The following is a 24,696-nucleotide window of genomic DNA, read 5'->3' on the forward strand; positions in this document are numbered from 1 at the left end:
TAATTGAAAAAAGAAAGACATGCATACTGTATATGCGAAGGCCTAGCGGGGCCCAGGAAGGGTGGACGTCAAGGGATGAGCAATATCTTGCAGCTTTTTGTGAGGAGTAGGATCTCCAACTGCTGTGGGTGTTCTTACTGGAAACGCTCCTGCCCTAGAGAAGGGTATGGAAGCTGTTCTCTAGCCGACCTTGAGGCCCTGTGGGAATTGAGGGGACTTTGGGTCAAAGACTTTGTTAAACTACAAAACTCTGCAGGTATTATTCCTGGGTCAGGTATATCCAAAAGTGGGGAATACAGGTCTCCAAGCTACCGTGTCATGGCTTTGGACATTTTCTCTTGAGCACACCATGAAATCCTCACTCTCGGTTCTCATCAGTTGCTGAGGGAATTTCCAAAAAACTGCATTGGAATTCTAACCTGGAATCAGGGGTCTTCGTGTTGTTTAGGGGGAAGTTTGGTAGGGCAGTTGGAGCTGAGGCATCTCCAGTGGGTGCTGGGCACTTGGCTCGTCCCCGAGCCGCGGCATTCTGGAGCCTGAGGCCGTGTCCCCACTAGCTTTCTTCAAGGCAGGAGCGCCTTGAAGGTCATGCAGGATTGGGCCCAAGGAGAGGGGTGCAGTTTTCCTGGGTGCCAGGGAATTGTGACCTCTGAAATCAGGGCTTAGAGGCCATAAGCATGCAGGGTCCCAAGTCACAGTGGTCAGCACTCTGGACTCCAGGGTTGCTACAGAAATAGATGTCCTCGGAACCTCAGGATGACGTAAGCTCAGCCAAGAGCAGAGGCTGCCCATACTCCATAGCTGGGCCCTGAGGGTCCCGGTTTTCATCAGGGCCGAATCTGACCTCCAGTTTCTCCTCTGCTTGGAAGAGGCACTGTGCTTGCAGGATGGGCTGTGCCTTCTGTGGAAGTCCGCATGTTGGTGGAGGCCGGGCCTTGTCAGGGAACCTGCCATCAGTGTGTGTCATGTGGCCGAGTTTATATGAGCACAGGATTGGCTCCTCCAGTTTCCTTGTCTCTCAGAGCTATGCTTCAGCCCCTGTGGCAGGCAGCCTGTGGGAAGTTAGCCCCTTCTCTCCCCAGAGAAGCCCCTGACCCATGACAGGCACTGTCTGCTTGCTCATGACTCCTGGTCCTTCATGGGGTGGCTCACAGGGTCCCCTCTGAGGCCCTTCAGCAGCTCTTGAAGACTGTGTTGGACCTCCTCCTCTCCAGGGAATTAGAACAGGCTGGTTGTAAGAAACCCATCAAACTGTTGCATAAGGGATGGGTCTGTAGGTCTTTTCTGTCCAATGCCAGCAAGTCCAGATCCTGTGTCCTGCCCGCAGCCATGTGTAGCCTCTGGGTGAGCCGGGCCTTGGGCGCCCAGAGTAGACAGCAGTGCCTGTGGTGAGGTCGTGCCAGGCAGGGGCCTCTCCGCACCAAGCTGTGGCCCACAGAGCGCCTTCATTTGTAAAACAGACCCACTGGCTGTCCAGGAGAGGCTGGGGCTCTGGTCCGGATTTCTGCAAGCCTTGCCTCCCGATCCGGTCCTGCCAGGAGGGGATGCCTGGGGCCCAGGTGTGCACGCTGTGCCGACTGTTGCCGTCCTGTCTAGGCCCTTGGGCCTTCCCTGTCCAGAGTTGCCACCCTGTGCCTGGGTGCCCGGGGCTGCCAGCCACACTCCTCCTGAGGTCCCCAGCTGTAAAGAGGAGCATGCCTCTGTGGGGTAGTGGCTGGAACAGCACTTGTTTGGGCAGCACGGCACAGGAAACGGGGGTGAGTGTCGCGTGTTTGGGTGCCCTCACTGCCCTGCCAGCCAGCTGGAGGCATTTAGCTTCCCCCCCAGTCCACGGGTGGTTGTCCTGTGGCTGCGGCAGCAGTCGTAGGGGTCCTGCCTTCCCTGCAGCAGTTTCTCCGTGGCCCAGACACTGGCTGGAAGCAGGATGTCCTGAGGGCCATCATGTGTGCCTGACTCTGCCCCTGGACCTGTTTCCAGGTGAACAGACGTGGATGGCAGCCACTGCCTCACGTTTTTACAAGGAACACTTGTGGACATAGAGGAAGCATGAGCTTTCGGTCACTGTGCTGACCCCTGGCCTTTGTGCGTCTCGCAGGTCCGACATTCCTTTATGACCAGTGCTGCTACATTGGTGGGTTACGGGGAAGGCCCTGCCTATCACCCTGGATCACTCTTCTCTGGGATGTAGCCTCTGCTGCCACGACTTGGGATCTTTGGGGGACAAATGTGTAATTCCGCCCCAGGTCTTTGTTCAGACTCTCCAGCTCCCGCCATGAGGCTCGTCCTTAGTGCTAGGGAGCCTCTGTTTGCCGCTGACCCCAGACAGGCATTTTCCTTCACTCCTGACTTGGTTTCTGGAATTGTGTGTCTTTAGAATAAAAATCAGTGTGTGCTTGAAACACTTGGTTCAGTTCATGAACACGTGTAGCTGTGTGCTCCCTCCCTGCATGTCCACGTACACATGTGTGTGGAGCCATCTGGAGAGCACACTTGGCCACCATCCTGTGCTGGCTGAGTACATGTGTGACCTGCTGACCTGCTGGACAGGCCTTGTTTGGAACCTTTCCTCCAAGCTAAGAGGGTCATGTGTCTGTGTGCCATGTGTCTGTCACATGTAGACGTCTGCACGTTTCAGCATCTGTCTCCGGAGTGTAGAGTGGGGCGCCTGACTTTGCCATTGCATACGTAGTCTCTGTGTGAGCAGATGCGCTGCCGGAGCTCCCTGATGCTCTCTAATGCTGTCTTCTTGTCTTGCTCTCTGTGCTGTCACTGCCGTTTGCTGGCCCTGTGTATGTCGCTGTCCACAGTCCTCGTCAGTCGTGGAGGAAAAGGTAAAGCCTGCGCAGTATTTGCACTGTCACGCAAGGTGCTTGGGGGCCTTCGGGGTCAGGAAAATTAGGACTCTGGTGGTTCTTAATTATGAGCACAGGAGGTCTCTGAATCCTCTCGACACATTTCCTGCAGCATGGTTACAGATCACAGGCTCTTGACGGGGCATTTACAGGGCCACGACATTGAGGAGACAGCAGGCGGGCCCAGGTTCCCCAAGACAGTCCCAGAGTAGATACTGGTATAGAGACTCCATTCAGCAAATGTCTCCCCGTCCACAGATGGGACTTTGCACCTAACGCTCAGGACTGGCACTGCCGTAGTGGGCAGTGGGTGGAATGGAAACCTTGTGTTCTGGGGTCAAACAGCCTGGCTCAGCCACTTAGAGCCCCGGTCCCCAGAGCCAGCGGCGTGACCGCGACCCCACAGGCAGCATGACCTTTGCAGGCAGTGTGACCCCCTTGGGTTGCAGCCTCTGAAGTGGACAAGAATAGGCATCTCCTGAGGGAGCTTCGGGGATGTAGTGAGAGGACACACTGGACAAGCTTCAGACGGGGCTCTGGGCTGTCAGTCAGCAATGCCCAGCAGGTGCTGACAGGGCTGAGAGAATAGGCCCATTTGCGATTCTGTGGGGAGCTTCAGAGAGATGAGGCAGAATTCCTGGTGATTTCTGTTGGGCGATAGTGGCCTGGCTCTCTCTGGGTGTAGTGTGTGTCTGCACGCAGAGCTGTGGGAGCAGGTTATGGACAGTTGTCCCCTCTCCTTTGAGGGTGCCCATATTCTGCCCCTGCCATTATCCTGAAGGATCTGGTGACAGCTAGGATTGAACTTGTCTGGGAACAAGGGACGCATTGCGTGCATTTCACCCGGGGTCAGAGCCGGCCAGGAAAGGGGCTCCCCGTACCGGCACTGGGAGTCCCAAGGAGGAAAAGTGAGCGAAGGGCAGGCTGGGAGCCCGAGGGAGCAGATGGAAGTTGCAGCCAGTTCTCACCTGGCCCTCCTCCAGGGACATGCTGAACATGTGGCAGAGGCTGCCTTCCCAGATGCCTCAGTCCTCGTGGACTGTGTCAGAGCCTGAGTGAGTGCTAAGCCATGGGCCACTAATGTCTTGATAAATCTGCAGGCTCAGAGCTTTCCGACTTGATGTCTTCCATAGGATCTGAGTTTCTTCAACTTTAATGGACACATCTGAGAAAGCGTCCTCTGTCACAGGTGAAGGGGGCTGTGTGAGGCACTTCCTTAGGGGCCTAGGCCCTGAGCGGGCCCCTCTGTATGGCTCCCACAGGCACGGGCAGCCCCAGCCGCGTGGGAGCACACTGCTCCTCTGGTTCTGTCCCGGCCATAGACTAGCTCCCATGATGGTACAGCCAGGTGCCAGTGGGTCCAGGGACCCTGCTCTACAAGAGGCAGCATCTTCCTGAACAGGGCAGAGGAGCTGATCACAGAGGGGATAAAGCAGGACTCGATTGACAGATTTTGTGTTTCATCCTGTGTGGGGACCCCAGCTAGAGAGACCCCTTCCCAAAGTTGGACTTCACGAGGCCATCTACCCAAACACAGGCAGTCCTGGCCAACAGGGGGTACGCTGCTCCCCCTTTTCATGACCTGCATCTACCAGGCACCATGAGGAAACCTGTTGTCTCCAGAATATTCTAGCCTCTGTGCCTAGTTTCTTGGAACTCGAGGAAGCCCCCCGCCACCCCTTTCATCTCCATCTCTGGGGATGAGCTCTGAGCAGGAAAGGCTGTGGTATGAGGGACTGTAACTTTTGGCCTAAACAGCTCTGAGCAGCTTGGGCTCTATGGGTGCCGGCCTCTGGGGTGCACTGTCTCCCCTGGGGCAGGTGGGAGTTGGCCTTGTCTCCGCCTTCTGGTGCCTGATTTGCCCTCACTGGTATTAAGGCCCCTAAGTGTCTTCTCAGGGACAAGCCCAAGTCTAGGCCAGCAGAATTCCCCAGTTTCCTAGCATAGCTTTAAAAGAACCCCTCCCTGGCGTCAGTGCTCCCTGACAATGGGAACAATTCTGTGCATTCAGCTTATCTGGGAACAGCAAGAGAAGGGTGCCCAGGGGACTGTAGAGGGGGTGACACCCAGCAGAAGGGCAGGGCCCTCTTACTCTGTACTCTGTTCAAACATTTTTTTCAGTGAGGTCTTATGGAAAAGCAATAAAGGAGTAGGGACAGGGGCTGAGGCGGGGCGGGGGCGGGGCGGTGGAGACAAGTAACAGAGTGGAAGCAACAAGAGTTGATTTTTTTCCTACCTGGCTCCAAGACATGAGTCTGGGCTCCACATAAAGGAGACCATCGTTGTAACAGCTGTCACTCTGAGGGACCAGTCAGAGCTGGCCCCTCATCGGAACTGCTGCAGGGTATCTTCGCTCACACACACCAGGTGTCTACTTAAAAACCAAAACTAAAAACGATACATCACAACATAGTGGACAGGGAAGTGTTATATAGGATCGCAGTGAAACAGAGATTCCCCTGAACGTGCAAATGCCTTTGATGAAAGAGGGGCCGTAGGTAGGAGAGGACAGGAGGTTCTTGTGAACGATAGGCTTCCCAGAAGACCTCGCCCTCACAACAGCTGAGCCAGGCACGTAGAACAGTTCCATCTGCAAAATAGGCATCCGCATGTGCAGTGTTCAGCTCTCCTTTCATGAGCCACCGTCTGACCATCCTCTTCCTGTCCTCCCTCTCACATTTCAGCAGGAAGGAGCGCCCCACTTCTCTGAATGTCTTCCCCCTGACCGACGGCATGGTACGTGCACAGATGGGGGGCAAGCTCGTGCCTTCGGGGGACCACTGGCACCTGAGTGACCTCGGCCAGCTGCAGTTCAGCTCCACCTACCAGGTTTTGTAGCCGTGCTGTGGAGTGAGGGTCTTTTCCCTGTCGCCCCATGTCCATTCAGAAAGCCCAGTCTTTGCATACAACCCTTTGCAGCTTTCCCTGGGTTAGTGGGACCCGTCCCTGAGGTGCAACAATGATGGAGAAACTGGACCAGCTTAGGGGGGCCTGGTCTTGCCTTGGCACCTATTAGTCCAGGCTAAACCTCTCTGCATTTGAGGTGTGCCCATTTAGGACTGAACTTAGCGACCGTCCCCCAAATAAACCCCAAAGCACTGGCCTTGCGACCAGAGTGTTCTGTGCTTCTGGTGTGTGAGGTTTGCACAGCAACCAGGAGAGTCAAGGCCAGGAGGCAGTGTCCCTTCCCTGGGCTCTCCTCTCGTGCCTGCACATGCTGATGACTTCTGGATCTCTGAGTTTGAGAAGGCGACATCCTGGGGGTGCACGGCTAACCAGGGAGTGCACCCAGAAGGGGGGGCCCCGAGAAGGCCGAAGGCAGGAACTTTCCATGGCCCATCACTTGTTCAGGGTCCCTGGTCACTTGCAGCCAGTTTTGGTCTATGAGCTCAGCTTGCCTGGCGGAGGCAGACTGACAGGACAGGACACTGACCCCTTGCCAGGTAAGGATGCCACCCTCAGGGGTGGAGGAGGTGACCCTGGGACTGGTGGACTTCCTGTAGAGGCTATTGGAAGACACCTGCAGGTGGCAAAGGGCTTTGGCACCTGGGTGGGGTTAGGCTGTGGACATGGGGCCCAGACGTCCTAGAAATTTCCTTTCTGCTGTAGCTCCTTGCTGACTGTGCTCCGCCTCTGACTGTCTGGCTTGCCCGCAGGAGGTAGCTGCAAGCTGTGACTCCGGTGGCTTCAGCTTTTGTTCCAGGGAGTGAGCGTGTCCCTGTGACATTTGACCCAGGTGCTCACCTGCCAGTTACAGGCTGTCCTCCTATTGGGCGGGGCTGGGCAGAAGGGCGTAGGCCTGTGGGGTCCCAGCTGTCCCCACCATTCAGGCCAGGCTTATCCATTTAAGCTGACTGCTCACACTCACTCTCACCTGAATGAAAACTGGGCTTGGAGCTAGGGCTTCCCTGGAAGCTGTTGAAGAAGCCGCATGAGCCTCAGAAAGCCTTAGCGGCCCCTCTCGCTCACTCTGGTCTCTTGGACTATCATTTCTCCTATTTGTGTCTGAGCCAGCTTTTTTTTCCTCATGACGTCTTTATTCTCTTTTACTATGTTGTCTGACATAGTCTTTCTCTTAATAAATTACTGTTTTGTCTTTTAGTTCTTAGGTGTATTTTATTTGATTTTTATTTTTTTAAACAATTATTTAAGTTCATTTAACTTCATGCTCTAGGTTTTAAGGTTTTTCTAATTTCTTAATTTTTTTTTGTTGTTTTTGTTTTGTTTTTTGTTTTTATGTACTGTATTTTCAGTGTTTTAACCAAACAGTTGTGGCTACTCATGGTGAGGAAAGACCGCTAAGAGTTTGGGTTCTTTGCATTTGGAGGTCACTGCTACACGTTGATGTTTAGGAGGTTGAGAGGTTTGCCTTTAGGTAAGTGGTGGCCAGGGGGAGTGTCCGTGGGTAAGTGGTGGACTGTAGGGCAACGGAGAGCTAAGGGAGCTGGGGGTGTCCTGGTTCTGTCGCAGAATTTCCCTCAGTGATTACCAGGGTCGAGGACACCCACGGAAAACCCACAGACACAGGTTTAAGCGTCAGAGATAGGCTGGGAAACGTGGCTGATGAGGAGCGGACGGTGCGGTTCTGTGAGAGGGGCCTCTTGCACCTAACCTCCCCTAGTCTTCCTGGAGTTCCCATGCATGCAGTCTCCTCTCCCCGTCTCTCCTCAAGTGCTAGCATGGGACCAGGTGGCAGCAGAGTGCCCCCTCCCCGTAGGGCGCCCAGGTGCCTCGGTCACAGTGACAGAGCGCCGGGGGAGCCATCACAAACGCTTTCAGTGTGTGTTGGTGCTATGAAAAGGAAAGAATTTTTCATTCTCAGTTTGACCCTAAGCTATAGACCCCGAACCCAAATTGAAGTGCTTAGACAGAGGCGCTTCTAGGGAGTGAGGGCCAAGTTCTCAAGCAGGGCTTCTTGTCGGCAGTCCAAGGGCGTGGGGCTGCCCTGTGCTCTGCGGGGTGTTGAGCGGCACCCTCAGACTCATCCACTCCACGCCAAAAACATTTACCCTCCCAGATGTGGCAACCACGAGTGTCTCCAGACATCACAAGTATCACCTGGGAACGCAGCCTTCCAGGTCAGAACCCCTGCCTAGAAGAGGATATGGAATTGGGGGGTGCTTGGCAGAGAAGTCTCAGGAGCCTGTTAGATGAAGCCAGAACTCACTCTCCCAGGCTGAGAAGCAGAGTCCTGTCCTGGGCCTGGCCGTGACCAGCCCCAGAGATCTGTTGGGAAAAGACAGGTCTCAGAAGTCTCCCGCCAGTTCTGGCTCCCGATCCCCTAGAGGTCAGCCCTTCCAGCTACAGGCGGGTGCAGGTCGGTCCCAGCATTCACCCAACTTTATGGAGAAGGCGGAACACCCCCCTCATCAGCCCTGTTACAAAGTTTCCCTGGAAGCATGCCCTCTGGGGAAACCATGTGACGTGGCACTGTCCGATGACTGGGGTGTGTATCATGAGCCACCTCTTGGCGGCACCCGTACTCCAGGAGCTTCAGCGCCTCCTAAGACCATGCCCCTTCTCAGCACCACAAAAGAGAGGCCAGGGGCCAAGGGGAACTGGCACCCGCAGGCTGTGGAGAGGCTCTGGGGCCCCTGCTGAGGGGTGACTCAGTGACTAATATTAGTTAATAGAGGAGTGGGAGCTATTTGTATTGCGAGTGTCCAGTAGTTCCATTAGGAAAGACTGCAGGAGAGGAAATTATTTCTTTCAAGTCCTGTACTTAGTCAAGTAGCATGTGTTTTCTCCATGTAATTCTTAAGGTTAACTGTTGGTTGCAGTTTTTAATAATCTAGTTTTTTTTTCACTCCTAGAATATTTTGAGGATATCCCACTCTGTGGAAATGGAATTTCAGTTTGTTTGTATTTATGTAGATAATTAGAGTAGACTTCGGTCCAGCTGAGCTGTGGAGGCTAAGCATTACATGTCCCCTGGTGTCTCTGTTTGGGAGGCCACAATGCGCAGAATCAGAGAGGTGCGCATCCCTTCACAGCTTCTGACGGGCCAGGGTGGGAAGCAGGACTCGGGTGCAGGGGGATAGCCAGCCACTGCCGAGCAGCCGAGTGCTAACCAGGTCAGAAAGCTTCCTCCCTGGCCCCGTTATTAGAGCCCTCTGCCCACCCTGGACTGCAACTTGTTTCTGACCCCCCAACGCGTGCACGCATGTACACACACACACACACACACACACACACAGCTAGCTGCAAAGGGTTGCGTCATATCCATGTAGCTCCATGTCCATTACACACGGCATCATCGGGGAGCATGCAAGCTGAAAGCCCCATCTGAACCGTTTAAATAAGGTGGCAGCTGCCTCCGGAAAGCCAGAGGCAGTGGCTAGATGAGCCAAGTGACTAGGCCATGAGGAATGAGCCGGGAGAACAGGGGTCCACCTGTCCCTTCCAGTGCGGATGCTGTTTTATTATGGTCAAGTGGCAAAGCAGCCGAGCGAGGGGGCCTCACCCAGGGCCCCAGGGGGCAGTGACCCACACAACGAGCTTCCCCTCTTCTGTGTTTGGCCCTAGTGTCCACATGATGAGATGTCTGAGTCAGGCCAGTCCTCAGCGGCTGCCACGCCCAGCACCACAGGCACCAAGTCCAACACGCCCACGTCCTCTGTGCCCTCGGCCGCAGTCACGCCCCTCAACGAGAGCCTGCAGCCCCTGGGGGACTACGGCACGGGCACCAAGAACAGCAAGCGGGCCCGGGAAAAGCGCAACAGCCGCAACATGGAGGTTCAGGTCACGCAGGAGATGCGCAACGTCAGCATAGGTACTGCGACTGTCAGGCGCTGCTGGGTCTGGGCAGGGGGACAGCCACCCACCCCCTGCCACGTAATAAACACCATAAACTGGGCACTCTACACCATAGATGGTTATTTCTCCCAGTCCTGGAGGCCAGAAGTTGGAGATCGGAGCGCCAGCAAAGCTGGTTTCTCCTGAGGCGTGTCTCCTTGGCATGCAGATGCCTTCCCCTCCCTGTGTCCAAGTGCCGCCATCCCTCTGTGTGTCTACATCCTAATCCCCTCTTCTTATAAGAACGGAGTCATGGGATCAGGGTCCACCCTAATGGCCCCGTTTTACCTTGATCGTTTCTTTAAAGCCCCTCTCTTCAAATACACTCACATTCTGAGGTCCTGGGGGCTAGGGCTTCAACATGTGAATTTGGGGGGTACAACTCAGCTTCTAAAGGTAGACCACCATCATCCAGCGGACACAGAACAGAGAAAAGGGAGGAGAAAAACTAGGACATTTGTCCAGTTCAGATGAGACCATGAGAAGGAGGCAGTTTTGGGGGAGAGCTGCCACCCGGCCACCGGCCTGGGAAAAACCTTTTTTTTTTTAAGATTTTATTTACTTATTTATTTATTTTTATTTAGAGAGAAGGGAAGGGAGGGAGAAAGAGAAGGAGAGAAACAATCATGTGTAAGAGAGACATCAATTGGTTGCCTCTCACACGCCCCTCCTGGGGACCTGGCCCGCAACCCAGGCATGTGCCTGGACTGGGAATCCAACTGGCGACCTTTTGGTTCACAGGCCAGCACTCAATCCACTGAGCCACACCAGTCAGGGTGGAAAAGCCCTTTCTTGATAGTCTCTGCCTGGCAGTAGTCTGCAGGGGGCTCTAGACATCGGGTGAGAGGACAACCGTGAGTAATGCAGGGAACTGCTGGGCACCCTCCTGACCTCAGCCCTACTCTGTCCCCCAGGCATGGGCAGCAGTGATGAGTGGTCTGATGTTCAAGACATCATTGACTCCACCCCAGAGCTGGACATGGGTCGGGAGCCCCGCCTAGACCGCACTGGCAACAGGTACTCACTGGGCCCAGGGTCCAGGTCCTGGTCAGCTCAGCGTTCACCTCAGGAGTCCGTGCCTTTGGTGAAGGTGCCCCAACAGCCTCTCACAGCAGCAGAATATCTGGGGCACTGACCTGTTGTCCCCCACCACACCTGCACCTGCACAACTCTTGTTGACATAGAGCGCCTATGTAGGGTGTTGGAGAGTCTCCATACTTGGCCCGTAGATGTTGCCCACTCACTCTGCCATTCCCTGCTGCGTGTCCTCACAGCCCAACCCAGGGGATCGTCAACAAGGCTTTTGGCATCAACACTGACTCCCTGTACCACGAGCTGTCGACTGCGGGGTCCGAGGTCATCGGGGACGTGGATGAAGGGGCCGACCTGCTAGGTAAACATGAGCTGTCTCGTGACCCTAGGGCCCTGGGGCTATTGTTGGTTTTGTCTGTAACAAAAGCAAAGTCGCTGTGAGCTGTGAGCTGGGAATGTCTTTTCTACAGTTTTGACATACACTTCACATACCACAGAACTCAGAGTTGTGCCACTATCTAGTTTCAGAACAGGACATCACCCAGAAAGAAACCCATACCAATTAGCACCAGGCTGGAACACCACCCCTCCGCTCCCCACCAAGGGAGTCCACTCCTAGGAATGTATTGGGTGGTGACTCTTGCCAGCTCCTCTGCTCTGAAAGGAAAATGCCCAGAAAGGCTCAGTGCACCTCCGTGCCCTCGGCACTTCTGGTCTCCACCGCAGCTCCCTGCATCTGGGTCTGACGTGGGTGCAGAGCTGGCTGCTCAATAGACTTGCTGTTGTCCTCCCGTCCTGGGATGGTCATCAGGCATGTAGAGCACCTGCTTTTGCCCGGCGGCTGTTGGTAGCCAAGAACTGCCCTGCTCATATGGCTTCAGGGCCAGGCTGGGGCCCTCCGGTGCAGCAGGCAGGAAGTCGGAAGTGTCACCTCAGGAGTCTCAGTGGGGATCAAACCTCCTGTCCCCAACTATGTGTCCATGTGCCCCTCCACCCCAACCCCTGAACACCCCTAACCCCAAATATCTGTCCAGAGCCTTGAGTCTTGAGAAGCAGCCTTGTCCCCACATCCATGCTGTGGGAAGAGCTCCAGGACCTCAGGGACTGCAACTCAGTGCTTCCTCCCCACTTGACCCGCTGGTAAGGTGGGCTTTGGGGGCAGAGTATGTCTATGTGCGGGGAGCAGTGGTTCTCTTGGTCTTCTCCCCACCCAGTTCCCCTGATATGGCCCACAGGGAAAGGGCCTCTCTGTCCTCATCACTTGAGAGGAAGCAGCATCTGGTACTGCAACCATCAGCGCTCCCTCAAGTGTGCATGTGACAAGTTGGGGTAGAAACTTCCAGAATCTTTGAGGGCTGCCTTCTGATGTAATGATCTGTATTTTGTTATCTGCCAAGGAGAGAGAGCTGTCTCACATTGAAGAGGTTTTATTGCTCGTCTCTGCACATGTCACTTCACTGGTTAACACTGACATTCCAAAAGGTGTCTGGGCTCCCACGCTCAGCACCTCTGTGTGGTCAGCGCCGTCCCCAGTGACGTGGCCAGCCTTCCAGCTGCAGCCATTGCCAGGCCTGGGTCTGCAGGGAAGGGTCCAGTTGGTATTTTCAATCTATCAGTTGTCGCTTTCTTTGCTTGGGGCTAGCGTCTGGGTGTAGGGGGTACCTCCTGCGAGCATTATGATCTGGAGTGTTGACACTAGCACTGCCTTGTGTCTGGAATGGAAGTTTTTTCAGGCAATTTTTAAATTTTGGTAAATTACACATAAAATTTACCATCTTGCGCATTTTTGAGTGTACGGTTCAGTATTGTAAACTGCATTCACGCTCAGTGGTGAAAGACTGAAGTCTTTTCATCTAAGATCAGGAACATGCCCACTTTTGGCAGTGTATATTTTAATAGAATCTTTCTCAGAAGCGTAAAAATTTATATTTAAAAATGTACAGAAACTTTATATTCAGAAAATCTAATTAGGGGCAATCACTTTTAATACTTTGACATTCTTTCACTCCTCTTTATATAATTCATATATATATTCACATATATATTTAGATAATGCGGTACATACTATATTTTAGGCATTTTTTAATTTTAGAAAAACTGATACATGCATATTATAATATTGACATAATATCAGACATTACCGAGGAGGGAGTTAAAACCAGGGGGGTGCCCCCCGTGCCGTGTGTTTTCATGCCTTGGCGATACCCTTCCAGGCATCATAGATCACGCGGGACGTGGATTGTCAGCTCATGTCTGTCCTTTTCTTTGTGGATGACATTACCATTTCCCTGAACCCCTCCTATTCTACACATTTTAACTTTGTTTCCTTTGTGTGACTGTAAGTTACCTAATCAGTTCTCTCTTGGTTCTGATTTTTGCTGATTGAATACGGCTACTATGGATATCTGTGGCTGTACATCTTTGCCCACATCTCTGATGATTTCTTTAGGACAGGTTTCTAGGCATGGGAACCCCAAGGTGAAGAGTGCAGACTCTTGAGGACAGGCTACATGTTGCTTTCCTAGAGGCTTCTTCCCTTGGGTTTGCACTCACACCAGTAGGCGTGGGGCCTGGTTACTTCGGGCAGGTGTACTCGCCATGGGAAGGCCACGTGTCAGCAGCGTGAAGTGGCCAAGGCTCTTACATAGTCCCGCACACCGAGACGCTGGGGCGGCACCTTTCTGTCCTGGTGAACCTTGGAGGCTACACCCCTGCGGGCCTGGCAAGCACGTCCTGCAAGCGTGCCTCTCCGGCAAGGGGGTGTGGTGTGTCCTGAGAACTGACCCAGTAGATCATGACGTGCTCTTAAGCTTTGGGGACTTTTTTTTAAAGATATTATTTATTCATTTTTAGAGAGAGGGGAAGGGAGGGAGAAAGGGAGAGATATATTGGCCCACAACCCAGGCACTCGCCAGGACTGGGAATTGAACCTACGACCTTCTGGTTTACAGGCCAGTGCTCAGTCCACTGAGCCACGCCAGCCAGAGTGAGCTTTTGGGAATTTGATAAATACATAAAAGCCTCCTCCCTAGAAAAGCACATAGGCAGGTGACATTTGCATCTCTGTGCCAGGGTCTGTGGACCCAGCTAGGCATTCCCACTGCCACCAGAGGAGCAATGGAGGAGGTCTGAGGCTATTGCTGGGCAGCCAGGGGTGGCAAGTGGAGTGTAGGGAGGGGTACCAGGAGCCCACTGCACCTGTACCTATCTCCAGAGTAACGCCAGCATTTTATGTTCATGGCCACTGTTACCGCATCGTACTGTTCGTGTCCCCATTTTAGAGATGAAACTGAGGTTAGCGAGCGTGAGGTAGAGTGGCAGGGCCAAGAATCAAACCCAAGTCTGACTTAGAGTGACATCCCTGCCTCTGACCCCCTGCTATGCTTTCTTTTAAAGAGCTTTATGGAGAAGGAATTTCACACCGTACAGTTCTCCCACCTAAAGTGTATCTCGTGGCTGTGAGCATATTCAGAGATGCACAGTCATTAGCATATAAGTTCAGAACATTTTACCTCTGGAAGGGAACTCTACCTGTGAGCAGTCGCTCCTTGCCCCTCCCCAGCCTGCAGCGCGCTCTTCTACTGCCCACCTACACTCTTGCCGATTTTTGATGTTTCATACCAGTGGGCCTTTCCTGTCTGGCTGGGTTCATTTAGCATAATGCCTTCAAGGTTCATCCAGGCTATACTAGGTACCAGAATTTCATTCCTTTTTATGGCCGAATACTGTTTTATTGTCTGGATGGATCACACTTCCATACTCATTCATCTGCTGATGGACATTTGGGTCATTCCACTTTTGCCTGTTGTTACCAGTGCTCCTGCCACACTTGTGGCCCCTCACATGATTCTGGAGGGTTTTACCAAAGCTAACCAGCCTCCTTACTACCCAATGACTCCGGGTAGCCCGCTTGTCTGTCTGCCGGGGGCCCCAGGCTGCAGAACTCTCCTCCCTGGCGGGCCTCTTCTTGTCACCATTTCCTCACTCCCATCTTGGAGCCCTACGGGCTGTCGGATGCTCTAGCATGTGACTGCCTCTTGTCATCGTTGACTCCTGATTTAGATAACATCACTCCAAATGTCACTTTCATACAAGTCTCCACAAATAGTGATGGGAGGAAAAAACAGTGAACTAGAAAGTGCACAGGAGTGAATTTTACCTGGAGGCCACCTTGACTGAATTGGTCATTAAAGATGGGGGTCCCTAACTCTTAGATGCGGTAGGTTCCTGGAAGGTAACGATGTCTGAACAGTCTCCTAGGGTCAGTTCACTAGCACAGGGAGTTTGGCATGGTCTTTTCATGAGAAGGCCTAACCAGTGCACTGGATGGGTCTTTGTTCTGAAGAACCGGAAACCAAAACCCTTTTCTCCTAGGGGTACAGAGCATGAGTGAGTCGCTGTGCAGTCAGCATTTCTTCTGTGATGCCTTTTTCTTTTTTTTTTTTTTTTTTGCAGGATGGTGGTCGTCCTGGGCACCACTTAGTTCTGGTGGGAATGAGCCCCTGCTCTTGGATAGACCTTTTGGTGCCTTTCCAGAGCCTTGAACACAATGAGCATGTGAAAGTCAGGCAGCCTTGAGGAACAGGAGGACCGAGTGCTGTTAGGGTCTGTTGATGGAGCACTGGCAGGGCAGCCTGCCCTATGTCTGACAGGGCGGAGGGATGAGCTGGGGTCTGCTCTAGTCCCTTCCCCTGAGGGACCCCCTCACCAGAGTGTGGCGCAGCCACAGTAAGTGTCAGTGGCGGGAACTTTGGTCCCCTGGAACCATACTTCTGAAGGTATCTGCTGCAGGAGTAAGCACCCGACTCAGTTCCTTGTGTGGCTGCTAATCTGGGAAGAAACTGGGACAGTGGGTGGTCCTGTCAGTCTTGGTTTTGTGACAGCTTCCACAGTGGGAAGATTTTGTAATTTCAGAAACACATTAATGTGTTTCTAAGCAATAAGATTGGTGGTTCTTAAGGCAGTTGGCATGGTTTATGACAGCATCCCCAACCTCTAAATGCTTAGATTGGCTATTTCATGCCTCTCTTGCCAGGACTGTGAATCTCTTTAGCAAAGAAGGAAAGCAAAAGGACCCCAGGTAGGCATATATTATCATATTTCACTGAACCCATGACACCATTGATTATGTGATATACCATTATTTTAGAAATCTCCAAGAAAGAAAAAAAATGCTGCAAATTAAGCTATAACATGTCATTGATTATAAAACCCACTTATAATTTCAGAAATGTTATAGTATGAAAATAGACATCATAGAATTAACCTAAGTGGGGAGTAAGGGAATTAATACTTACTGACCGCTTAGCAGGGAATGAGCCTACACTAAGGAGATTATGTCTTCATTGCACAAATGAGGAAACAGAAGCTCAGAGAGACTAAATAGCTTGCCCTGCATCACTTAGTTTGAATCTGAAGTTCTGTACAGACTGATCTGACTTTGTCACACTCTGCTGCACTCAAGTCCAGCAGCAGGTCCCAACCACTTAGAAACGAGACCTAAAAAATGTCTATAAATAACCATGAGAAATAGAAAAACCTTTGTAAACAAAGTTAAAAAATATAATTGAAGAACATGAAAGAGACCTCATGTAAACAGAGAACTATGACACGTTCTTGGATCTAAAGGCAGCTCAGTAAAGCTGTCAGGTGGCTCACACACAGATCAGCCCATTGTTCAACTGTGAATTCATTCAGTACCAGTGAAAAGATCCACACAGCTGGGTTTTTTCCTGGAACTTCCTGAATTCTGAAGGTCACCGAGAAGAGTAAATGTGTGAGAGTAGTCCAGAAATTTTTGAGAAAGAACAAGGTTGCAGGATGGCCATCCAGGTATCAACATTTTGTAAAGCTGCAATGATGCGAACAGGCAGCTCTGGGACAGCAATGAGCCAGTGATTCTGAGTTCCTGGTAGAAGAGCTAAGGACAGACCTGGAGTCATGTGGGAAATCATTTATGATAAATGCAACATTTCAAGTTGTTGGAAAGCTGTGGATTATAGATACTGAATTAGTTGAATAGCCACTTGGAGAAAAACAAAGTCTGATCCCAACCTCACATCATACACAAAAGTAAACTCTAGGTGGATTAAAGATCTAAACAAAAACACAAGGATAATAAGAACTGGAGGAGAGTATAGAAAGTATTTTCATAATCTGGGTCTCTGTGTAGCTGTAGCCATAGTGGAAAACATTGACAGGTGTGATCACATGAAAATTGAGAATATATGTTTATGATCTCTATCATTAAAATGGAAAGAAATCAAGTACAGTAGAAAATGGGAAGAGGATAAAATAGGATATTCACAGAAGATACCAACAATTGTGAAAAGATACTCAATTTCAGAAATAATAGAGAAATGCAAATTAAGAGAAAATAGAGATAACTCTTTCTGCAAAAGATTGACAAGAACAAAGCAGGCTCGATTTCACCCCACTGGTGGGACGGCGCTGGCAGTGGGTTAGTAGCTGCACACTCAGAGCAAGCAGGACCACACGCTCTCGAAGAACACCACCTTGCCCACACATGGGGCTTTTCATTGGAGGATCCTGGGTGGTCATGCAAAACCGGAAATGCCCTAAATGTTAATGGAATGAGCACTGTAGTAAATGATGGGACATTCCTATACAGGAATATGACGAAACACTTTAGGTGATCATAGGTCTTTTACATGGTAAGTTCTGTGATACAGTGTTAGGCGAAACGAAGTAAGTTGCCCAAGAAGATGGATAATGTGGTTGTGTTTTCTTCTTTAAAAGCTGATGTTTATCTAGAAAGAGGTCTGAGAGGAAGAATATCACGTATTAAGAGTGGTTGCCCTGCGAAGGAGAGATGAGAGATTGCACTTTTGAACTGGTGCACTTCTTTATTTGAATCCCTATGATTCATTTCATTTTGCCACTTAAGTTAAAGTGACTCTTTATAACTTTTTCTTTCTTTGGAACCAAGTGAAACAGTACTGTCTCATCAAGTCTTCAGCTTTATAGCAGAGAGCGGTTTGGACCCATGTAAGGATGGCAATGCTAACATGTCCCATCCCCATCTCTGTTCTCTGACTCAGTGTTTTCCTTCCTGCACAGTGGGGCCCTGCCTCCTGGTCACCTCTTACCTGAGGTTGCAGCCTTCCTGCAAGACCTAGGCTGGCCAGGGGACGCTGCAAAGCCAGGTGCCTGTCTGCTGCTCTCTCACTCAGAGAGTTCGCACACTCTGAGAGGCGTCTTTGTGGTTGGACACCCTCGGCACCTCACCACAACCCACCCACTAGCAACCAGACACATACATACTACATACCCAACCACACTTATGCACACATGCCCAGCCACTCACACGCTCATGCAACCACACACACACAACCATGTACATGCACCTGCACACAACCACACAGACACATTCATCTTTGCAGGCCTTACCCATTGGGTCAGCAGAGGGCCGATGGATGGGTAATGGGGTTAGAGGGGTGAGCAGGCTTTAGATTCCCATGCCTGCCCCCCGGTGTCTTGGGTACTTCGGGCCCCCGGGAGCCTGAGGGGTGTTCTGTTCTGGGCTCCCTTTCCCTTCAGGGTTTCTGCCCCCAGTGGGATTTGCCTCTACAGCTCTGGTGACAGGTGCTTGTATTCTTTCATGCTCTTCAACATAGAAATGGCTGATCATTGTTGCCTTTTTCTTTAATAAGAATTTATTTTGTTGGTTCCAGTCACCAATTGACCTTTGTCACTTCCTCTCCCCATCTCTTTGTGCTTCGCTGGACATGGCCCCAGGGGAGTTCTCAGGTGTGTATCTCTCCCGCCTGTTGGTAGCCCCCTCTTCTCCTCAGAGGAGTCCGGGTGGAGTGGGGTAGTGCCCCAGGGACGCTCCCTGCTGCTGTCACACTCCAGTCACCACTGGCCGGGCAGCCTCTCCTTCCTGATTCCGTTGCGGTTTACTAAGGCACATGTGCTTTTGCTCACCAGCCTGCTGCTGCTCGGAAGCTTATTTTGGTTTGCTCTGCTATCCCACTGATAGCGACCTTGATATCTGAGGGAGAAGCTGTGCCCTGACCCTGTCTTCTCAAAGGCTGACAACCCCCCACGGTCACTTGGGAAGGTCTTACAGAGCTGTGAGAAGCGTAGGACAGTTACCTGGACAAGGCCTGCGGGCCCCGTTCTGCGGTGTCGCTCCTCTGCCGGGCATGTCCCAGGAGTCGGGGACACCGTGAGGCCCCTGCCAAGTGCAGCTCAGGGGTCTTCTCCTCATGTGGCAGGTGGACCGAGGTCCCGCTCTTTTGCTTTGCAGCAGGAGCTTTTGAGGCCCCCACCTGCCCAAGTGCAGCCTCTGCAGTGTGTAGAGGCACGAAGGGCCGGGCACAGCTCTCCTTCCCTGCAGAGACTTCTTGACTTTTTACCCCACCCCTCACCACCCCGGTTGTGGTATAAGGTGTCAGTGCATTGCCTTGACCTTCTACCTCACTGACAAGTGCCCTTGGCTGGATGGTCTGTGCAACCTTAGGATAAACTTTCCAGAAGGAGTAGCTGCCTCCCTCCCATCCTGCTCCTCTGTCTACCTCCAACCCAATAAGCAGCAGCCCTAAAATGCCTCCACCTGCTGTCCACACAGGCTTAATGCGCTTGTTTTCTCTCCCTTCCTCTCTCCTGATCCTTCCTCCCGCCCTGGTTGCCCATCTCCTGTGGGACTGGGACGGCTCCTATAGTACGCGATGATTTTTTTGGTAAGGCCAAGGCCCTGTTTCAGTATGTGTTTCTCCTGGTTTGGGCTTCCTTTGTGTCCCCAACACCTTCTCATGCTTCATGAGCCGTCTGTCTGTTCTGCATGGTGGGGCAAAAGTGGGGTCAGCAGGGACTCCCGGGGTGGGGGTGGGGGAGTGTGGGCTTCCGCCCTGCCACCCCAACAGCCTCCCGCAGAGCAGACCCTGGTGAGCTGAGGAGGGGCAGCCCCAGCCTCTCTGAGCCCCCGTAAGCTTAGGACAGGCCGGCCCCTGGTGTGCTGAGCTGCCTGGGGTGAGCCTGCCTGGTGCCTGCTGTGTCCCCTCCGAGGGGGTAGCAGGCCGCATGTGAGGCAAGGATGTGAGAATGGAGACGGGCAGAACCCTAAGCCGAGCACAGTGTGTGCCTGTGTAGCTTGTCTCACAGTTGTGTTAGGCTGTGGAGGGAAGTGACGATAGGAGGAATAGACTTGGGTTTCAGGGCTTTCCCAAAGGGTTAGATTCAGTACTTTGGGGGGATTTTGTGATGCGCCTGCAGAGAGCTCAGTCTGCGGGGTCCACTGTGGGGCCTGGTCACAGAGGAGCCGGGTGCTTTTCCTCACTTCCACTCCCTCTTTCATCTCCTGCTGACCCCACCACCGTGGGCCACTTCCCAGCAGTCCTGCTCCGAGCCCCAGCAGAGGGCTGTGCTTGCTGTGGGGCCATCCTGTCTCCTCTGCTAGATATTCTCTGTTTCTTGTGCTGTCTTCTCTGTTCCTATCACCACAGCTCTAACCTCCATTCCCCTGGGGGCAGTTCTGTGGAGTAAAGGGGGTGATGCTGGAATGGGGGGGGGGGCACAGAGATTGAAGTGGATGCATAGAGACAGCTCAGAGTCTGCGCAGGTGGGTGTTGTCAGCCCTGATGGTATACAGGCTTCATGTCGGTAGAAAGCTGTAGGAACCCAACCGTGAGGTCCAGAATGTAAGCCCAGGGCTGCTGCATCCACCAAGGCAGTGGGGACCTGCCCGGTGCCTTCCAGAGGCCATTGCGGGCCCCCCTTGGGGCTTGCATGCAGTAGGTTCATCCCTGGCTGCATTGCTGGATGGCGAGCCCTCCTGACCAGCAGAGGCTTTTCCCGTAGTCACTTGGCCTCCCTTTGCAGGTCAGGCCTCTGTCCTGATCGCTTCTCATCGGCGCCCCCAGGAGTGGGCCCCACCCCGGAGGGTGTTTGTCACTCTAGAGTAGGTGTGTTAGCATCAGTGGCTGGTTTTGCCAGGCACAATACCTCTGCACTTTTTGTTTCAGGAATGGGCAAGGAAGTGGGGAATCTGCTGCTGGAGAACTCACAGCTTCTAGAAACCAAGTAAGAATGCCCTTCTCCAGCGCCTCGGTTGCTGAGATAGCCCCCAACCTGGGCCTCCCTGTGGCAACTGTGCCAGCCCAGCCCTGAGGGCAGCCGCAAAGGAGACCTGGAGGCGCACAGCTGAGCTCGGCCCTCCTCGGAAGAGTGGTCACTGCCTTTCTTGGAGGCATGTGGTAACCACCTTTAGCCACATTCTGGACCAGGATGTGCCTTCTCAGATACACAAGTGCAGGCATGTGGACCCCTCTGCAACTCCCATCACATAATGTTCATGCTGGTTCACACAAGGCTCCGGTCTTTCTGCCTTTTCAAAGAAATGCTCTGAACGTGGTGAAGAATGACCTCATCGCCAAAGTGGACCAGCTGTCAGGGGAGCAGGAGGTGCTGAAGGGGGATTTAGAAGCCGCCAGGCAAGCCAAACTGAGGCTGGAGAGCCGCATCAAGGACCTGGAGGAGGAGCTGAGGAGGTGAGCAGGGCTGGGATTGCGCCCAGAGCTGAAAGCTTGGAGGGCAGAGTGAGATACCCCTCCCCGCGCCCCGCCCTCCACCCCCGGGCCTCTGTTCCCTCCAGCCTGTCTTCTGCCAGCTACGCCCCACAGGTCATTCCTTCCCAAAGTGGCTCACTTTGCATATGCACTTCAGCCTCCCAGCGCTCTTTGAGTTGCGTCTTGTGTTTGACTCCACCCACCCAGCTACTGAGTTGTCCGTCAGCCTGTCCCTTTCCTCCCCTTCCTTGTTGGAATCCCACAAAAGGGATAGTCGTCCTGTCTTTGGTGCCTTTTCCTTAGGGGCTGAGCTGGGCCTCTTCCTGCTGCTCTCACACCATTATGTTTATTTTGGGGGAAGAAAGGGAGGACCAAGAGCTGGCTGCCTTCTGTACCCTGTGCTCCCCAGCCCTTGGTCAGCCAAGATGCAGCCATGCAGCCCATTTGGGAATCTCCAGGGTTTCCTCCCCAGCACTCTGCGCTTCCCTGTAGCCTTTTTCTCTCAGCCTGATCCTCACCCAGTTCTCCCAGAGCAGTGATGGGAAAGGGGAGGTGTGAGTGGAGGGCCCCAGATAGGTGGCACCTGTGCCGGGTTTGTGGGAGTGGGAGCCAGATCTGCTCTGGGCTTTCCGGAAGCCCGCACTGCCTGTGCCCTGAAGTGTAGCTGGCTTGGCCTTCCCATCAGCACTTGACTGCCCACGGGAGGTCATGTTCCTTGGCTGGAGCAGCTAGGACAGATATCTGGGCTTCAGGGCACTGGCAGGAAGGCCTAGGGCCTAGAACCTGAGGGAAGAGTCCTGAGCCCAGCTCAGAGGTGGGACAGTCTGTGGGCTGGTGCCCAGGGGGCCCTTACTCTACCTGGCATCCTTCTCATCCTGCAGAGTGAAGTCTGAGGCCATCATAGCTCGCCGTGAACCCAAAGAAGAGGGGGAGGATGTAAGCAGCTATCTCTGTACAGAATTGGTATATTCCACTATTAACATGTGGGGCATGGGGGGATGGCAGTGGGCGGGCTACCAGGGAAGCACTTGTTCTTCTGGGCCTCTGGGCCCCTCATCCAACCTATAGGACAGCCACACCTAGCAGTATCCTCCCTCACCTCGGGATGTCATGAAGTCAGAACAGTTCCTCCTCAGCCTCAGGTCCTAGCGGATACATTTTGCACAGTCTCAAGCAGGGTTTCCGTGCCTACGCAGCGCAGCCGCTGCCCCCTACACTCCAATTTGTAGAACAAGGCTGCAGAAATAGCGTCAGTTACCACTGTCCCTAGTAGTTGAGACGCAGTGAGGCCCTCGGACTGCTCACCGGTCCCCGCCTCCACCCTGAAGTGTGCAGAATGTTCTGAGGAAAAGTCGGCCCCTCTGCTGCCTGAAGAAGGCAGTCATGGGTCTTCACCCCAGGTGAATTTTGGACCTAACCTTTCACTAGCTATTCATTTCCTATGATGCTCACATCAGGATGCAGTTCACATAGCAGACACTCAGGAAACAGCAGCTATTCCTGTACAGCACTTCACTCCAAATACTCTAGGAGAGAAACAAAGCTGCCGGTGAATCGTGGAGTTGCCCCAGGCGCCTCCCATGTGGTGATGGAGCTACCCGTGTGGGTGGGGCCTGGGCTGCATATGGTGGCCGCCACAGGGGGAGGGTGCGTGCACTCTCTCACCTGGCAGCTCCCCTCCGGACCCCCCTGCCCCTGCACCAGCCTGCAGCCACCTGGCACACAACCTCACAGAGCAGACTTGGTCCAGCCACAGAACTCATCACTAGCAGACCCCTCATAGACCCACCAGGACTTCAGCACTCAGCTTCCTTCTCCTTGCTGGACTTTCCTTCCCTAGAACCTCTCTTCCTGTGGATTCACCTTGGGCCAGTCCTACCTGTTAGTTTGACTGGAGACATTTGGGATTGCCCCAGTGTCCAGGGGCTTATAGGAAAAGTCACTTTGTGTCCTTCAAATGTATCCTATGACCTTCTGGAAAGAAGGGGGCACTGTTGGTAGACTTCAGCGTCTGCTGTTCCCTTGTCCACACTCTCCCCACCCATTTGCCCGAGTCTGTGAGAATCCACACTTGGGTTCACCCATACCTGAAGGCCCAGCCCAAGAGGAGTCTAGGTGTGGCTTGGCCTCGGAGGGCCCTGGACTGACCTGCCAGTTGGTCCTTCACTGGCTGAATAGCAGTGCCTCTTCCCTGCAGGACAAAATCCCGATGGCACAGCGCCGCCGCTTCACGCGAGTGGAGATGGCCCGTGTTCTTATGGAGCGCAACCAGTACAAGGAGCGGCTGATGGAGCTCCAGGAGGCCGTGCGGTGGACTGAGATGATCAGGTAGGCCCCTAAGGATGCCCGCAGGGTCTCGAAGATGTGCTGCTGTCTCCATATGTGAGACATGGTCACTGTAAGAGGTCCTGGCAATGGGCTTGAGGCTGACCTCCACCCCACCCACCTCCTTCTTTTCTAGGAGGATTGGAAGGGTGAGGGGGCTCTCAGGTGGGAGCCTGCAGGGGGCAGGAGAGCCTGGCCTCAACTGCAGCCTGGACTGGCAGGGAGATGCCCGCCAGACTAGAGCTGGGCAGGGACACGTGCGGGCTGGTGTGTTAGGGCCCCTCTGGGAAGTCTGAGTGACCCGCCCAGGACCCCCACTACTCTGTCGCTGCATTCCCAGTGTGTTCTGGGTGAGGGTCTTCTGCAAGGGAGGCAAGGGGGAACCCAGGAGAGTGGGGCCTAGTCAGATTGGGTGGGGCCAGGCCCAGCCAAGGCAGATGGGCTGGGCAGTGGGTGGGACAGAGTGAAGCCGGCACAGTTGGGTGGGTTGGGAGGTGATAGTCCGGCAGTGGCTTAGCTGGGCTCCCTCCCTGCCCCTCCCTTGTAGGGCATCCCGGGAGCACCCATCTGTCCAGGAGAAGAAGAAATCCACCATCTGGCAGTTGTGAGTTGGGGCGCTGGGCTGAGGAGAGGGCAGGGAAGCTCGCCCCAGGCCCACTCCTCACCTCCCGTGCCTCTGCTGGCAGCTTCAGCCGCCTCTTCAGCTCCTCATCCAGCCCCCCTCCAGCCAAGCGGTCCTACCCCTCGGTGAACATTCATTACAAGTCGCCCACTACAGCTGGCTTCAGTCAGCGCCGAAGCCATGCACTGTGCCAGATCTCAGCGGGCAGCCGGCCCCTGGAGTTCTTCCCAGATGAGTGAGTGTCCCGCCCTCCCCCTGCACCTCCCTCCTGACCAGCACAGGGCGGCCACCTGGCCCGGAGGCACTGAAGCAGGAACCGCCTCACCTCCATGCTCTGGGGCTGTGCCGCTCGAGCGGATAGAGTCCCTGGTGGATGGACACTGGCTGGGGCATCAGCGGAGGCATCAGGGTCCGTGACCTCTCTCTGAACATACTTTGCGCCCCTCTGCCCCCTAGTGGGAGCGTTGACTGTCCCTTTGCACTCCCCCTCACTGTCTCACTCCCAGTGGGCTGCGCCCCCTTCTTGAGGATCTCACTGCAG

General features: G+C 53.6%; 1 protein-coding gene across 2 annotated transcripts in view; it reads left to right on the forward strand.

Annotated features, from left to right (window-relative positions):
* MAPK8IP3 (mitogen-activated protein kinase 8 interacting protein 3) overlaps positions 1-24,696 on the forward strand; it is a 51,456-nt gene that overhangs the window by 20,652 nt on the left and 6,108 nt on the right. The window contains exons 5-16 of one of the 2 annotated variants that reach the window (XM_054589393.1): positions 5,537-5,681; positions 9,378-9,624; positions 10,562-10,664; positions 10,922-11,040; positions 18,438-18,449; positions 19,367-19,384; positions 20,666-20,723; positions 21,038-21,190; positions 22,090-22,171; positions 23,406-23,536; positions 24,081-24,137; positions 24,220-24,390. In XM_054589393.1, the coding sequence (XP_054445368.1) occupies positions 5,537-5,681; positions 9,378-9,624; positions 10,562-10,664; positions 10,922-11,040; positions 18,438-18,449; positions 19,367-19,384; positions 20,666-20,723; positions 21,038-21,190; positions 22,090-22,171; positions 23,406-23,536; positions 24,081-24,137; positions 24,220-24,390 (1,296 nt within the window). The remainder of the gene's footprint in view (positions 1-5,536; positions 5,682-9,377; positions 9,625-10,561; positions 10,665-10,921; positions 11,041-18,437; positions 18,450-19,366; positions 19,385-20,665; positions 20,724-21,037; positions 21,191-22,089; positions 22,172-23,405; positions 23,537-24,080; positions 24,138-24,219; positions 24,391-24,696) is intronic. The other variant, XM_054589394.1, reaches the window with a different exon arrangement.

Source organism: Pteronotus mesoamericanus, unplaced genomic scaffold, assembly GCF_021234165.1.
Source record: "Pteronotus mesoamericanus isolate MK-2021 breed Mesoamerican mustached bat unplaced genomic scaffold, CSHL_Meso_final scaffold_167, whole genome shotgun sequence".
Taxonomy (NCBI): domain Eukaryota; kingdom Metazoa; phylum Chordata; class Mammalia; order Chiroptera; family Mormoopidae; genus Pteronotus; species Pteronotus mesoamericanus.